The sequence below is a fragment of the Sander lucioperca genome, chromosome 18 (genome assembly GCF_008315115.2).
Source record: "Sander lucioperca isolate FBNREF2018 chromosome 18, SLUC_FBN_1.2, whole genome shotgun sequence".
Taxonomy (NCBI): Eukaryota; Metazoa; Chordata; class Actinopteri; order Perciformes; family Percidae; genus Sander; species Sander lucioperca.
The window spans coordinates 2,077,647-2,095,672 of record NC_050190.1 but is presented as its reverse complement, the minus strand read 5'-3'; the positions used below and the strand labels follow the sequence as shown (position 1 = coordinate 2,095,672).

Genomic DNA, 18,026 nt, shown 5'->3' with positions numbered 1-18,026 from the left:
GATAGCAGGTTCATTACACCTCACGCTACCAAAGGGTTTGACAGAGCTGATGACATACTGATGATTTTGCTTTGCTTGCTCTTACCAATAATGGCTCTCTCATCTATAGGTATCGCCCTGTCCTCCCCCTCCTGACTCCCTCACACTCTCACACACATCACCCCACCACCCTCCAGCCTGTCAGCGCTGTGATGCATAACTCGGCGAGGCATCCATGCAAAGGCACTGGTGACCCTATAGCTTCATAGGCCGCCTTTCCCAACCGTGATGTACAGCCTCCACGATGGGAGCTGTTCCCAGTGTTGATTCATGTCTGGCTCTCCCTCTTCTCGCCAGGCTGCTGGGCGAGTGCTGAGTGGAAGCAGGGAACTCTAGCAGCCCTGAGAGAACTTGGCTCATTGATAAAGGGATAAATAACGTGCTTAATGAAGCTGGATTAGGTGGATTGGTGGATTGCCTGCTTTTTGGATACATCAGGGAGTGAATTTGTCATGACTGAAAGCAAAAACTGAACCTGATGGGTCCTGAGATACTGAGCATCAAATGTCTGACACATATGCTACCTTACCTACTGCTGCTGTACTTTATTTCACCTTTTTCTAACACAGAAATGAAAAGAATTAGTAGTTATGAAGTGGACGACAGAAAGTAACAAGCTATAAAGAATCGTGTCATTCTATGCTCTCAATCTGTAAAGACTCAATGACACACACTGTGTCCTCAATTACTGTCGATTTGTTACCTAGTGCACTGTATTTACTCAGGCTGTCCTCATGAATTATTTGCACATATAGCTACAAAAAGCAATGCACTGTAATTTGTGTGGATTCCACATATTTATTACTGTAAACTCATATGGCCACCAGAGGGCATTGCCACTTGAACGTAAACGAAATGTAAAAGTTTTAAACTACAATCCAGAGGTGTTTGAATGACAGAAATCTGTTCAGATGAGATCTTAATGAGTACAGGAACGCATTCAATGTTATTAGGATTAAAACACTAAAATGTGAACAATGATCTACAACAACCTAAATGAACAAGAATTAACTTTGGATAGCCTTAGTGTAAAATTATTTAACAGCAGTTAGGAGGAGACATGCTGTGTGCACAGGGTGGAGATTTATAATAACATGGAACTTTCTGTAGTATAGTATGGTTTTAAGTTGTTAATGGGTAACGTTAATCAGGTATTTTTATTTGACAAAGCACAGCTACACTTTATCTGTATCATCTTCTAGTCTGGTTTATTTAATATATAAATAGTTATTTCTTTCTAAATTACTTTGTTGTGTAGTCATTTTTTTCAATAGGCTAAATAGTTCATAAAGCTTTGTTTCACTAGTTTATTACTGAACCCAGCCATCACAACCCGTGCCACCCACCACCACAAGTAAATTCTCAACCTGTGAGAAACATTGAATACATTTTTTTAAATACTGAAAACTGCTAGCATGTGTATTAGTTGTATTGTAGAATGTATACCTGATGAAGACCTTGAAGGTTGAAATGTTGCATCATTACATTTTTGGGAGCTTAGAATGTTTAGTGCGCGGACTACTTTGCCTTTGTAAGCTCTGGCTTCACCATAGTGTAGATCAGTGTTGGGAAAGTTCACTTTCTACATGAACTAGTTCAAAGTTCATTTCACACATTTGAAAATGAACTAGTTCAGGTCATAGTTCATACTTCAAAATTTTGAACTAAGTTCACAGTTCCAAAAATGAACTAGTTCATAGTTCTTTTTTTCCATATGTTGCTTCAGTTCAATGTGCTGTTTCAGGTTTGCTGTGGATGTGACTGAAGTGCGGATTTTCTTTTTGAAAGCCGGCGGGCAAAGTTTGCACAGAAATGTAAGATTTTTCCCATCCTCACCGACCTTAAACTCGTTTAAATAATCATACGATGCCTCCTTGCTGCTTTGTTGCCTCCATGCTGCTTTTTGTTTTGATGACGCATGCGGCGGTGCGACACTGGTGGCTGGTGTTGCCAGATTGGGTGTTTTTTCAGCTACATATTAAGGCCTGTTTACGGTGTGTTTTAGCTGGGTTTTCGTCTGGATGGCTCTATAGAAATCTGGCACCCTATTGAACGAAGTTAAACTGAGAGAGCGTGCCGTTCACAGACACCAGAATGAACGAGTTCACAATAACGTTCATCAGGCAGTAATACAGTACGTTCAGTTCATGTTCGCCTCACCTTCACGTTCATGTTCACCTTCTCATTTGCCTGTTCCATGACATTGTATGTTGTTACATATAGGCGGCCACATCTGACGATGTTGGAACTTCCTAAAAATCCTCCCAAGAGATTTCTACAAATTCTGTCAGTTCTTTGTTAATGAGCCTATTACCACAGGAATTGTAGTCCATTCAAAAACAGAATTACACCTCCAATTAAAAGAGTTTAGACCTTTGTTATAGGTTCCAGCTAGAGAACCCACTTTACACTGCTGTGCATGTGAGTTTATCAATATGTGATTTAGACCAGTGCAAGCAAGGCGGTGGACTCCTGCTCCCTTTAATTAATGATTCATTGAAAAAGTCAGAGTGAACAAGAAACTAGCAGAATTGCTCGGTTTGATGATTACAATTGATGATGAAAGAGAGAGCCTATGATAAAACTCCAGATTTGGTTGTTTCCCTTAAAGCAATTAACCACACTAATAATATGAGCCTACTATACAATAGAAATTAAGTCATTTATTTTAGTGAGTCAGTCTTATATGCATTTGTAGGGGTTAGGCTGAGCCACAAAACCGACCAGTTTTAGGGAAAGATCATGGCTTGGGTTAAAATAAGTACTTTCTAATGACTATGTATTGTTGTTCAGAAGATAGAAATATTTTGATTATATGATTGTTACATGTACCTCAGCTAAAGTATTGTTACATTGCTAGTTAATACAATCATTGTGGAATAGGAATCTAAAATACATGAAACCAATCACTAACTTCTCCAACCACAGTGGATGGACTGATATAGGAAAAAACATTTAGTTCAAAGATGCTATTACAGTTTCTTTGTAATCATTTTTAAAGCTTTAGTGCGTAACTTTTTGATATTAATGAACGTCTGTTACATTCAAGCCATTGCCAAATGAGTTGATACAAAGCTAATTAAGACTATCAACTCCACGAAACTCTCTCTGTATTTCTCAGTATGCCTATGTTCAGAAGATTGTGTCATCCGGCGACTTTCACGTGCAGAAACTTGAGTGAAGATAATTACCTCTTCTGAAGAGTCCATGTTTTTTGAATCCTCCGTGTCCTCCTTGGCTACTAGCAACTGCGTGGAGGAGGGGTGGGTGCACTCAGGATTTAACAAGCATTAGTCAATACTGAAGCCACTTTTTCAAAACTCTTCATACAGTCTGCATTACCATCAACAGTAAATAAATTACCCCCTGAAATTCGGGTGACTACAGATGTAGCACTTTTTAGGTCTAAACTCAAAACTTATCTGTTTAGAAAGGCTTTTAATACATAGTAGTGGTGTGACAATTTCCTTCTCCTATTTATATGCAACCTCTTCTGACTTTATTGTTTCTATGTGTCATTCTTTTTATTGTATGATATGTTACATGATGTGTGTTTTAGTCTTGATTCTGATGTTAAGCACTTTGGATACCTGTTGGATAGCCTTAGTCGCGGCGCGGGGGTCGCTGGAGCTGCTACCCCCGCGACCCGTTACCGGATAAGCAGAAGAAGATGGATGGATGGATACCTGTTGGTTACTGTAAAGTGCTATATAAATAAATGTTGATTGATTGATTGAACATGCATCTTGGCCAAACAGTTAATCTCACTTCCAAAACTCACTCCACCAAAATAAGCTAGTTAGACCAAAACACTGGCAACAACTGTCCCTCAGCAGCAAACATTGTCACTTATAACACACTGACCTAAAACACATAGAAAGCCTTACATAAATGATGGGCTGAAAAAACACTTTATTGACTATACTAGATAAGTTTATGGAACAGGAATTAATCAGAAATGTGCTTCAATATCCTGTATTTATTTTATATATCTGTGCATACAGTAATTAATTAAAAAGATAAAGTCAATACAAAAAAAATCCCAATTCCTTAAATTCCAGGGCTGCAATAATAATTACAAAAAACCCATCAACAGCATGTATGGTATAATCACTCATCCTGTCCAGTACTGTGACGGTTCCTGCCTCTCTGCTGCATTTGGCCACAAGTTCTCTTCAACATCACATCTGATGTCTTTGCATTCAGCTTAAAATTGTGATCAGCTGTGTTTATAATGATTATTTCATTTATTGTACATATGTTTTTCTATATATTTTAATATGGTTACTGCAGAAATGCACAGAATGTTCCATCCTTCAGTTTTTAATGGAGGCGTGACGATGTAACCAAAAGCCATACTAGGGACTAGTATCGAGTCTAGTGTCGAGAATTAGCTTCGGCTAAAAACGATACATACATCAGATGACTGTTGAAGTTTATCTATGTTTTTTTGTATCTGTCCCTAGCTAAATAAACCTTTAAAAAAAATAAAATAAAAAAAATATCACCGATACTTTTCAATAATTAAGGTGGATTCATCATCAGATAGCTAAATCTGGATGAATTTTCATGACCTTTAAGTGTTTTTGTGATTTTTCCTTTGGATTATTAATAAGTTAAAACCCAGGACAGAATTTTCATATGCTTGTCTTTTCAACTGCAAGAGACATATAATGTGTCTCAAACCACACTACGTACTGACTTGCATAGTGCGTAAATTTCGACAGGGAAGTGTTGTCTCAAATCGCGCACAGCCATTAGGCACTTACCAGAAATGACGATCACATTTCTCCTCTTCTTCTTCTGTAAAATTGTGAATTTCACCCAGGAAGAGCATTCCAGCCACCTATTGTTTTCTGCGAAAATACATTCCTGCTTCGTTTTTGATATTTTCATACAAATGTGATTTTATTGATTGTTGCTTGCATTTGCTCCGTACAACGCCGTTGTGTCTTCCGCCTCTTATTAGCTAGAAAACGTAACAGTATCTTAATATTCTTTTTTGTTATTGCTCTCTAATAAATGTTTTCAATTAATTAATTCTATTTATTCTTTGTTGACCCCTCTCTTTTATGTATATTTTATGTTTCTGCTTTAAAAATGAGTTAATGTTACGTTAACGTTAACGTTAATGTATTACTGTTCATTTGAGTAGTAATTGTAATGCTCAACTGTTTTATGAGAAAATCCTTGTGGCCCATAGACAAGACTGTTGTGAAGCATTACCCTTACAACTTACCTAATAGACAAACCATCATTAAAACTTATAATTTTATGTTTCTAGCTAGACTGAGCTTTTTTTTTTTTTTTAAAGATAATAATTAATAAGTCAATTTGGGGCATTTTAGGCGTTAATTATATAGTACAGCTGAAGATGCGAAAAGGGAAGAGAGGGGGAATGACATGCAGCAAAGGGCCACAGGTCGGAGTTAAACCTGCGGCCGCTGCAACAAGGACTGAGCCTTTGTACATGGGGCGCACACTCTACCAGGTGAACTATCCAGGTGCCCTGACTGAGCATTTTATAAAGGTTCACATAAAATGTAGTGTTAAAATCTTGTCTCTGTTACAATGTCAGGGACTTAGAGGACTAAAATGCAGAGAGCAGGCAGGCAGGCAGGAGAGTGTTTGAGTTGAGGCTTTATTTGACCAAAAAAAATACTCGTCAACAAAGGGAGTCCTGAGAGGAGCAGGCAAAAAACTAATTCCAGAATGTAGTGAACCAGGGAACAGGGAATCCAAAAAAACAAAGGTAACCAAAAAGAACAGGAACTTGAGAAGAAAGAAAATCCAAGGACAAAAGACAGCACAGAACCCGACTGAAACTGACACATGAAAACACTACACCAACAAAACGATCTGACACAAGACATGCGGGAACACAAAGACTAAATACACCAGGTAACGAGCAAACACGGGACAGGTGACACTAGGGCTGGGGAACAGGTGGAACACATTAGACAATCACACAGGCGGGAAAACTAAAAGACAGGAAGTAAAGCAATACAAGACAAAACAGAAAACCAGACTACCAAAATAAAAGGAAACAGAAACATATGCAATAATCAGAATAATACACAATCAAAACAGGAAAAACAGAAACATACACCATCAGCAGAATAATACACGGTCAAAACAGGAGAACAGAAACCCACACAATCACAGTCTCGTTCTTGTGAAACCAATCTCGTGTATTGTCTCGTCACGTGAGCTGAGTGTCTCGTCACACATTACATTACATTATATCACATTACATGTCATTTAGCTGATGCTTTTATCCAAAGCGACTTCCAATTAAGTGCTTTCAACCTAGAAGGTACAAACTCAGGACAACAAGAAGTAAGTGCTTCAAATAAAATAAACTACATGGGCCATATGAAAGTGAAGCTATAAAAACACCCCTAGTTTTTAATGCTTTTTAAAATAAACTACATGGGCCATATGAAAGTGAAGCTATAAAAACACCCCTAGTTTTTAATGCTTTTTAACAGTCCAATGACCAATACATGTTAGCAAACAAACAAACAAAAACCTGTAACTCTAACTTTTCACAGCACCTCTGTTGTTCAGAAACTAGGAAACGCAACGTCTTTCTATCTCGGTTCCCTCTCTGACAAGTCACCGACGCTCTACCAGCAGTATGCTGTGGACACCCCAACATGAGCAGATGGCTTCAGCAGCCCTCCCTGGCTGTTTCTCCAGCCACCCGTATGTTCATATCAACATGAAGCATGACTGCTGGTGAAATCTGTCAGTGAGGAGATTATGGCTCTAACAATATTAATAATGAAAATGGTAATAATCAAGCCCTCAGCACTGTATTGACTCAATCCTTTATCACTTTCCTGTGTGTGTGTGTGTGTGTGTGTGTGTGTGTGTGTGTGTGTGTGTGTGTGTGTGTGTGTGTAAACATTACTTCCATGTGCCGATTTACCTTCCATGTGAATAACGTGTAGGAAACAATAAGTTAAGCCAGCACTGATGGAAGCAAGCAGAATTTGAAATACCTCATTAATCTCTCCCACTTTATCCAACATGAATCATGAATCATCCCTTTAAGTAATCCACTTTGAGCTCTAATCCCCCGCTATCCTCGTGTTACCTTTTTGGTATTGAATTAAAAGAGAGAGTCATACTCTTACCTAGATTATGTGTCCACTGAGGGACACATGTTTTTACTGTATATGTAAGTACTGGTGAGTTCCCCCAAAGAATAGTTGATCTGTATGAATTCTTTTTTTTTGGGGGGGGGGGATTTCTGAGTAGAGCTGGAGGATATAAAATGTATAATATAACTATAACTATATATATATATATATATATATATATATATATATAGAACTATATAAGAAAAATATTTCAGAGCTCCTTCATACAGAAATCGTATTGAGTTAAATGCTGGCTAGCCCGCCACTGGGAGTTATACCTCACACACACACACGCACACACACACACACACACACACACACACACACACACACACACACACACTCACTCACACTCACACAAATAGAAATACAGGGGAAATAAATTGTTAAAGGAAGTAGGTCATGGTAGAGAACAAAATTATGGCAAGTGAATACAGCTGATCATCAGGACAGAGAGAGATTGAGCTTTGAATGATGGATTAGTCAGAAAGTCAAACTGAAGTGGGGGAGAGAACTGAAAGATTATTTTGTTAATCTGCTCTCCCTGTTGTTACTACTTTTTATCTACTCTGTCCCCAGTGGTTGGAAGTCTCGCTTCTGTCGCTCCCCCATAAAGGCCATTAACGTGATGCTACGACAACCAACCACTAATAATCCTGCATACACTGAACTGGTACTATCTGCAGTGGAAAACCGAATAGAGAAAAACACCTGGTACCAAAAGTGAGTCGAGTTGAGCCAAACCATGCAGTAAACATGAGGCATTAGTTTGTGCCTACATACAAACCTGTCCTCAGCAGAAAGATTACAGCATTGGACAAGCAACTTTGTGTTAAACCATGACCAACATTTGCATTGCATTGCATCTCAATTAAATTACCTTTTACTTAAATTTCCAATGTCATTAGTGTTAGTGGCCTAACTAAATAAGGCCTGGTTGTTGCTGCGCTAAGGTGCTGGGGACTTTGCAGGTTGGTCACCACCAGATGGTGATTGGTTGACAATCACCATCTGGTGGTGAGTTGGGTCAGGGGGTGGGGGAAGACTCTGGACAGACCTAGTAAGCCCAAACGGGTACATTGGGAACGTCTGGAGGAGGGCCCTGTTCGACAGACTTTCAACTCACACCTCCGGCGGAGCTTTTTGTGCATCCCTGTGGAGGCTGGGGGCATTGAACCCGAGAGGCCAATGTTCAAAATTTCCATTGCTGAAGCTGTGGCGGGGAGCTGTGCTCTTAGGGTCTTAGGTGCCTCAAGGGGCGGTAACCCACAAACACCATGGTGCTGCTGATGTGGTCCTTATAGCATCATCGGCCTGTGACCTTCAGCACTCACTGGATTGGTTCGCAGCTGAGGAATTCAAATACCTTGGGGTCTTGTTCGTGAGTGAGGGGACAATGGAGCGGGAGATTGGTCGGAGAATTGGTGCAGCGGGGGCGGTATTACATTCAATTTATCGCACCGTTGTGACGAAAAGAGAGCTGAGCTAGAAGGCAAAGCTCTCGATCTACCGGTCAATTTCCGTTCCTACCCTCACCTATGGTCATGAAGGCTGGGTCATGACCGAAAGAACGAGATCCAGGGTACAAACGGCCGAAATGGGTTTCCTCAGGAGGGTGGCTGGCGTCTCCCTTATAGATAGGGTGAGAAGCTCAGTCATCCGTGAGGAACTCAGAGTAGAGCCGCTGCTCCTTTGCGTCGAAAGGAGCCAGTTGAGGTGGTTTGGGCATCTGGTAAGAATGCCCCCTGGGCGCCTCCCTAGGGAGGTGTTCCAGGTACATCCATGTGGAGGCCTCTGGGAAGACCCAGGACTAGGTGGAGGGATTATATCTCCAACCAGACCTGGGAATGCCTCGGGATCCCCCAGTCGGAGCTGGTTAATGTGGCTCGGGAAAGGGAAGTTTGGGTCCCCTGCTGGAGCTGCTGTCCCCGCGACCTGACCCCGAATAAGCGGACGAAGATGGATGAAGATGGATGGATCTTCTCAAATTCCATGGCACAGTTTACAGCAGAATTTGTCAGAAATATTCATGGTTTCTGGAAGAGAAGTCAACTTTGGCAACTCCCTGACTGTAATAAAGACATATTTTTTGTTTTCATAAAATAAAACCCTGACTCCTGTCAGAAGAAAAATGTATGTCTTTTCTTCAACACACCCTCATACCATAATGGCAGAATAGGGCAATTGCCAATGACTCCAAAATAACATATATGACAGTTTTATTTAACGTGAAAAAGCTGCACGGTGACCGTTAATCATGTGACCACAACACCTGGCTGTTACACGTATTTAAAGTGAAACATGGGAACAAAACTGTGTGGCTTCATAGTAAAAGAGTGCAGGTACCAGACCTGTCTCCCACTGAAAATGTGTGGCGCATTATGAAGCGCAAAATTTGACAACGGAGACCCCAGACTGTTGAGCAACTGAAATCTTACATTAAGCAAGAATGGGAAAGAATTCCACCTACAAAGCTTCAACAGTTAGTGTCCTCAGTTACCAAAGGCTTATTGAGTGTTGTTAAAAGGGAAGGTGATGTAACACAGTGGTAAACATGCCCCTGTCCCAGCTTGTTTGGAACGTGTTGCAAGCATCAAATTCAAAATGAGTGAATATTTGCAAAAAAACAATAAGGTTTATCAATTTGAACATTAAATATCTTGTCTGTGTAGTGTATTCAATTGAATATAGGTTGAAAATGATTTGCAAATCATTGTATTCTATTTTTATTGACGTTTTACACAATGTCCCAACTTCATTGAAATTGGGGTTTGTACAAGTTTGGTCTCATTTTGAACTGGATCATCTGCAGATTGATTCCATACCTAATATGTTATGATTAATAAATCCCTGTTTTTGTTATCTTTGCTGCCTTCTGTGATGTCTGCTTTGGTATATCACGGAAGCAGGTGGTCAAAAGATAAACTGCGGGTCCCGGGATTTAGCTAGCACTAACCAGAAGGATGGAGTTAACAAACAATGTTGAAGACTCTTCTTTGTTTGGGAGGGAAGAGGGAGACGCACCTGGTGGAGATCTTCAATATCGACACAACACCTGGGTATAATCAGTTAGAATAGTAACATAATTCAATATTTTTTATATCTAAACATAATACATAATAATTCAGCTGTTTGGGGCCCTTTTTGTTGGAGGCCGTAGGCAGTTGGCTACTTTGCCTAATGGTAAAGTCTGCTTGTGGTGTTTTTTCCTGTGAACCATTAATGTGCGGTCGTCTACCAATCGGAAGGTCAGTGGTTCTACATGTCAAAGTGTCCTTGGGCACTGAACCTGAACCTGAATTGCTTATGATGCTGCGCCATTAATGTTTGAAGGTGTGTGATGAGCAGGTGGCACCTTGTATCGGCCATGTGTGTACATGTGAATGGTGCCTGTACTGTGTAAAGCGCTTAGTGTGCTTGTTAAGACTAGAAAAGTGGTATATAAATGCAGTTCATTTACATTTATTTTTTAATTAAATTTTTCTTACACCAATTATATTTTTAATAAAATACCTGCCAACCATTAGTTTCTTTAAAGCACTGAACTTCTTACATTTTGTAATTTTGATCATTTTGACCATCATTTTCATGTGTCCAGAGGGCGATATCATGGCTTTGCTTAAAAATGGACACCATTCAGAGAGCATTTTTTTGACCCCAGACTTTTTATTATGTCAGAATTTCCACTTTGCTACATTAATCTATGCTAAAAGCTCAAAGTGCAGTTCATATTTTCCAGGGTTTCGCTGTAAATATTCATTGTTTACAGGGGAATCCTGGATTTTTATATTAGTGGCCACATTGCTTTAACAAACTTGACACTTTAACACTGCAGTGGCTCTAAGTATAGCAAAATCATCAGTATGGTGTTTAATCTGTCCAACACTTTACACAACATCTCAGTCTCTTGGGACAGATGCTTTAAGTCTGTTGGCTTGTTCTTTCATTCCTTGGACTATGGTAACAAAACTCACAAGTCACTTAAAGGGTGACCTTATTTGGGGTTTTGGGTTGCCTTGTTGTATGCCTTTATAATTTAACAACAGCACCTGAGAATACTGATCAAATGACGTCATGTGTCTGCACTGAAAGATACCGGAAATACATAAAGTCTGTGTCATCGGTGTGTTTATAGATGGAGGGAAGAGATGCCTTTGTCTTCCCGCTGGATATTTCTCTCTGAATGCAATCTAATGGGACTGAATGATTCCAATAATAATAATTCCAAACCAAATGTTGCTGCTTTCACACCTTGTTGCTAAAACCTTCTGCATTGTAACTGACATACACATGGCTGTGCCCACTGCCAGCCCTCTGTATGGACTATGAATATTTTGCATGACAGACAACATGCAAGTAATGAGTGTTTCTAATGTGGCTTTGTTTGCTTGTTTTCTCTGTCTCCTTGTATTCCAGAGGTCAACAACAATATGCCAGGTGAGTTTGAATGAATAAATGTAAATATATGAAAAACACAGTTATTATTTGCATAGCTGCAGATTTCCAGACAGACTAGGTCAATACAAACATAGTATTGGCTAGGAGATTCTGCTAGCCGTTCCCGTTGACCAGCTTACAGGTGGTAACTGCTACATCATGGTCTAACAGAATGACCACACAAAGCTGCCAAAAAGAAACTACAATGAAGTAGTGTGTAAAAAAGTACATAATAGAAGATGCAACAAAAAACTGTACTTAGATTAATTTGCCCTTTAATTACAAAATTCTATACTATTTATGTACTCTGTAACTTATTCCTTTGGGATTGGAAGTTCCTAGATGGATTTCCTTCAGCTAATTTACTTTAGCTTTCAGAAAACTGTAGCTTTAATCTCTGCTCACAACTGTAATACTGTAATGTTGCCATAACGGAACTTTGACACAAAAGTGAAAATAGCTTCTTGTTCATGGTAATAGGTTACTTTGACAAATATTCTTATCTCACAGTTTCCAGACTGGGCAATTACATTAACTGTAAACAGTGGTTGCCTGGAACGGCACCTGGTGAGCAACTGTTCAAGCAACTATAAGTTATTTAATGCAACAGATTATACTAGAAATGATTTGTCATTGTCTTGATGCAATTTTACATATTTCAAATGAACAGAATTCAACTATTCACACTGGTTTTATTGGAAATCACCTACTGTGTGTCAAGCCCATTAGAATTTGTGCATGCTGGGTTGGGTTGGAAAATGTGAATTAATCCATGTTTCCATGTACTGTTTTAAAAATATATGGATTGGTTTCATTGAGATAAGCAGTTGTTAGGGCTAATTCTCCAGCCATTAAACCATTGCGGAAGATGAGGGTGCAACAGAGCACCAGTATGTTTGTATATGATAATATAATTAAATTTATTTAGAATAGGAGTTTGGTAGAGACCAAAAACGAGCTAAAAGAGAGTAAATATTGGACTAACATATATTAGGTGGGCAGAACCACGACTCTGCATAAATGATAATGTTGCTCCATCACTGCTGGATGTGTAAATAAGCTGATGTTTGCTAACAGGTTCACCACATCAACTTAAAAGGCTGTATGTCAATGTGTTCACAGCTTATTTTCACAGAAAAAACAGTTATTGCAGGTTTAGGTCCATACATCAGGTCAGTGACTGTGAGCTCTGTTATTGAATTAAAGATGAGGTGAAATGTTTCCTCCAGGCTCTCACTTCTCTAACATGCTGGTATTTCTTCTCAAGAAAGCCACAGGAAGCTGTGTGTGACATGTTGGTGTGTTCTGATGTCATGCTTTCCCTCGTGGGTGTAAACATGTATCATCACAATACCAAACAGTATTGAAACTATGTGTGCTCTTTTTCTCAAGAGTTCTGTCATTCTTTCCTTCCCTCTCTTTTATCCCTCTTTTATCTTCTCAAGGCCTTGCACATATGATGGCAGAACAAGGTATGCCTCTCCTTCCCTTTTCACTGTCATGTCTTTGTTTGTTTTGTGATTGTAATGTGGAGCTGCATGTTTTGGCGTTGGTGTGGAATAAATGTGAAAGTGCATGGTTCTATATACATTGTGATATACAATGTCATTTTATAATTGTGCTGTACTGCCCTACGAAGCCAAAACGCACTAACTATATATTCGGTCAAAACAGTGTAGAGGCTACTATCTGACTGTTGTTGGACAAATGGATCAAAATTGTCTGCTAAAGCTACATTTACTCAGTGTTTGACAGAGTAGTAACTAAGTGCAGTTCTGATGGAGAATAAGTATAGTAGCATCTGCCTAATTATTATTTAAGGTAACTAGCCTAGCCTTACAACAGATTCACACTGGAGGCTGCAGCACTGCAAAGCACCACCCGTCAATTCTCGGTGAACAGAAGCCTGGCTTTTCTCCGCACCGGTCAACAAGCTTCTGCTCATCTCCAATCACATGTAGCTAATCTCTGTCTGTGTGTCTGCTCAGCTCTGTTAGTGACAAATATGTGGAGTAAGTACATCATTTAAAACACACAATCACAAACAGCAGTGGTACTGGACTAAATTTTAATACAGCTTAAAGATGGGTAGTTTCTGAAATGTCATCAAGTGGGGGGTTAAAATCGGGGAATTGAAACTCAAAAAATACAAAGGGATGGCCAGCTTTAGATGCATATTTTATTATTTATCAGAATCAGATCTTTTATATCATACATAATGTGTCTTTATATTGTTCATAATAGATTATCAGTGTGTTTTCTTGCCAGATTTGCAAGCGGCACGCAGAAAGATAGGCCAAACTGCTAAACTATGTTTTGCTGCAGATCATGAGCTGCAGCGCCTCCTGTGTAACAGCCCAATTGGTTACCATGGGCTCCAAAAGGCAGCGGAAAAGTGCTTCATGGCCATTCGCAGCACTTCCATGTCAAGTGTGAACCCAGCGTTGCTTAGCAGAGTAGCAGCACTTACCATCTTAGCTTCAGACTCAAGTGGAATTTAACATGATTTAGCATGGTGAATGTCACACTCATGTCATGTTATTTCTGAGACATCAGGTACGAACAGAAGCAAAATTGGAGAGAGAAACATTGGTTTATGGTTAGGTGACAGAGGCAATTATAGAAAGTACCTAAGAACAAGGTACTGCACTTAAGTAAACTTTTTGAGGTTGTACTAATTCAGTATTTTTATTTTATGCTACTTTATACTTCTATTCCACTACAGTTCAGAAATAAATATTGCACTTAATACACAAAAAACACACAACAATCTTCTAAAATCCAACAAAAAAAACAGAATCCGGTTTACAGCCAAGTAGGTTTTTACATACAAGGAATTTGCCTTGGTATTTTGATGCATAACAATAAAGCAGGAGAAGCTTAAGTAAAGATCATAAATGAAATATACATTTATAAAATAATATATTAAAGAAGATGTACAGTGTTTAAACATAGGATAGAATGTGCAAAATATTGATCAAGGAATGTGCAAATGTTCACAGTGCAAAGTAGAAAACGTGCCGTGGCATCGCCCCTCAAATTGCCTACCCCAGGGGTGTCAAACATATGGCCCGTGGGCCAGAACTGGCCCGCCAAAGGGTCCAATCAGGCCCACTGGATGACTTTGCAAAGTGTGAAAATTGCAGAGAATTAATTCCAATTCCAAATTTACCACTTTAATCTAAAATATCCGAGTTATTTTCCCCGTAAATGTACGACTTTATTCTTAGAAATTCAATTTTTTTCTCAGAATATTAGCCCTCTCTCCTGGGTCCGTAACATCATTTTTTTCCTACAATAGCCTTAGAATGCTGTTGTAGCAGAAGCAACTTGCGTTTGCCAACATCCAGCTGACAAGAAACTCTGTGGCAGATAAAGTTTCTGATCTTTCTGGAGTGGTTTATTGGTCTGGCCCACTTGAGCTCAAATTAGGGGTATGTGGCCCATGAACTAAAATGAGTTTGACACCCCTGGCCTACCCATGTACCCATGACAACAAAGGTCTCCTAACTCCTCCTTAACAAAGTATTTATTTGAACCAAAACTATGATCTTTCCCAAAAGCTAGCCAAACCCTAACCATAGCGTTTTAAGATCAGAAAGCAGATTTAGTTTCAAAAGGACAGTGTTGTCCTGTCAATAGTAGTATCAGGTCAGAACATGTGCATGGACAAATGACATATTTCGTCATTAAATCCGGAGGAGTTGCTGTGGTGCCAACAACATGTTGGCAAAATTGCTACAAAGCCTTAATCATTGGCAAAATCCAATAATAACACAATACAATAAATTCAGCTATTTGTAGAGTAGCTTTATGTAACAGGCCCCGGGCGTGAGGCCTGTGGTCAGATTAAAATGTTCTGAAAAGAACAGGAAAATTATGAGACCGGCAACAGGTATTGTGTTTCCTTCTCTCGCTTATGCCAGGCTTTATTACTTTACTTACTTTACTTTATTTTACACATAAACATGTACTTTAAATGTGTTCTCAATTTCACATTCCTTCTCATAAGAACATCATCAAGTAAGTTACCATAATCACCACATACAATTCAGTTTCCCAAATAAACAGATTTTTCAGAATCTTTTCCCAAACTTCTTTGGTCTGCTGCTTACAGCTTTGATAACTGTACTAATAACATAACTGCAACGTTACTCGTTACAAATAAGATTCCAGACGCACAGGCTGAATGGTAACATATTAGCAGAATGCTGTTAATTCTATTAATAATACACTGAACACAGACAAGTCAACACATTAAAGCATCAGTCACATTACACTGTACTGCTCTCAAACACTCACAGAGCAAGCGGCGCTTTTCATAGAGGCGGAAAAGTAAAGATTTCGAAAAAGCTGTACCTTTGCTTTTAGCTAGAAAGCAAAGGTACAGCTGGCTTGAGACATTACACAAGCAAAATTACACAAGCAAAATTTAACTATGTACCTGTTAACAGTATTTCAAACACACACTTGCTTAAACAGCATTTAACATGGCAGGGCTATATGAAATAAAATCACATAGGAGCCTCAAAATAGGACAATATACCTGTCGTGACACCCACGTTCTGTAAGTGAAGCTAGCTCGCTCGGCTTTAGCTGTAGCGTGGCGAGGCCCCCTTGTGGTGGAAATTTGGAATACATCTTACAAAATGAATTTACACCAAATGAAAGAAATTAGGCCCTTATAAAGCAATATACATATGCCAACAATTCAAAATATTAATAATTAAACCACATAATGTGACCACACATTGCTGGGTGTCACATATACATTGTTTATATCTGGTTTCACTTGATAATGAACCACTACAAATATGTGACACAGCAAAGGTATTAAAGGTCCCATATTGTGAAAAGTAAGATGTCCATGTCTTTTGTTTTATATAGCAGGTTGAGGTTCTATATAAATACTGTGAAAGTATCAAAACACTCGATCCAAAGATAAATGCACACAGCCCGTATTCAGAAACAGTGCCTTTAAACAAACTGTTAGGACTTCTGTACGGTTGTGATGTCACAACTACACTATATATAGGTAGAAAGTGGCGCTACAGAGCCGTTACAGTCATTTCCCGGCTGCCATGATGGTGCAGAGACTCCGACAGGGCAGATGCGAAAGACCCGGAAACACTGACCAATCAGAGCAGACTGGGCTTTTTCTAAGAGGGGGTTTAAAGAGACAGGTGCTAAAACGGAGCGTTTCAGACAGACAGTATGAGAAAAAAATAATCTTTTTTTTTTTTTTTTACATTAAAGCATGTAAATATGTTCTAGTAGAAACCCAAAATACATGTATGAACCTGAAAATGACCATAATATGGGACCTTTAATGTAAGTGATTAGCATAGAATGACAACCGTTGTGGAATACTGAATGCTCCTAAATTGGAAAAACGGTTTTCCTGTTCTTCCTGTTATACTGACATTGCGTGTATACAGCATAAAGTAACTTTAAATCTAAAATATATTTATACATACATGCATTTAAAAGTGTTCTAAATCTCAATATAAAGAGTAACAAATGTTAGACAAACAGAACCATTTATTTTTATAAAAAATAAGTATTAAATATAAGGTTTATCTTTTATAAATTACAAGAAAGCTGGAAAGTCTTTCTTCTTACATTGTCCTCGTGTATGATTATTCAAGTGCAGTAACTGTTTTTCTTTAAGGTATTATGGACTACGCAGATATTTTTAGTTATATAATCGTTCTAAAACAAGGTATTACAAACTACATATGTGTTATACAGTTCACCAAGCCACTCCACCATTTGTGTAGTTAGTGCGCTCTGCCTTTGTGTGGCAGAATGGTTGTAACATTCAGAAAACCTGTAATGCCTAATGCAGTTGCATGTGTTTGTGTGTTGTGATGTACAGTCGCATTACAATTGCTATTGTACATTGATTTATTCCCATGACATGTATTCATACATACATTGATAGATTGGGTGTCTGCTAGAATTTGAGCTTACGTCTCCTCTTCTTTTTCCTCCCTGTCTGGGCTCTCTCGGCTTTGGATCCTCTCTTCTCTCTTCGCCTCCTGCTCTTCTAGCTAAAAGCAAAGGTACAGCTTTTTCGAAATCTTTACTTTTCCGCCTCTATGAAAAGCGCCGCTTGCTCTGTGAGTGTTTGAGAGCAGTGCAGTGTAATGTGATTGATGCTTTAATGTGTTGACTTGTCTGTGTTCAGTGTATCCTCTGAAATGGTTTCTCACAGAGGGAGCTCGGATTAAGCGAGTAATTAAGACAACCTTAATTGAAGGAGAAGAAAAAAAAGTGTGTGTCACTTTGTGTTTTTTTGCTGTGTGTGCTTTGTAATTTGTTAGAATGCCATGCAAGTGCATGCAGAGACGGCATGAGAGAGATTTATGAACAACAGTGGTTCAGTTTAAAAAAAAAAAA

General features: G+C 38.9%; 2 protein-coding genes across 2 annotated transcripts in view; one reads left to right on the top strand and one right to left on the bottom strand.

Annotated features, from left to right (window-relative positions):
• Window positions 1-18,026, top strand: part of nrxn3a (neurexin 3a) — a 245,946-nt gene that overhangs the window by 24,891 nt on the left and 203,029 nt on the right. The window contains 3 exon segments of the mRNA XM_031280323.2: window positions 11,604-11,624; window positions 13,070-13,096; window positions 17,678-17,689. Of these exon segments, the coding sequence (XP_031136183.1) occupies window positions 11,604-11,624; window positions 13,070-13,096; window positions 17,678-17,689 (60 nt within the window).
• The window catches only part of LOC116036728 (uncharacterized protein C14orf93-like), a 260,214-nt gene that overhangs the window by 96,271 nt on the left and 145,917 nt on the right, over window positions 1-18,026 (bottom strand). The gene's annotated exons all lie outside the window — the stretch shown is intronic.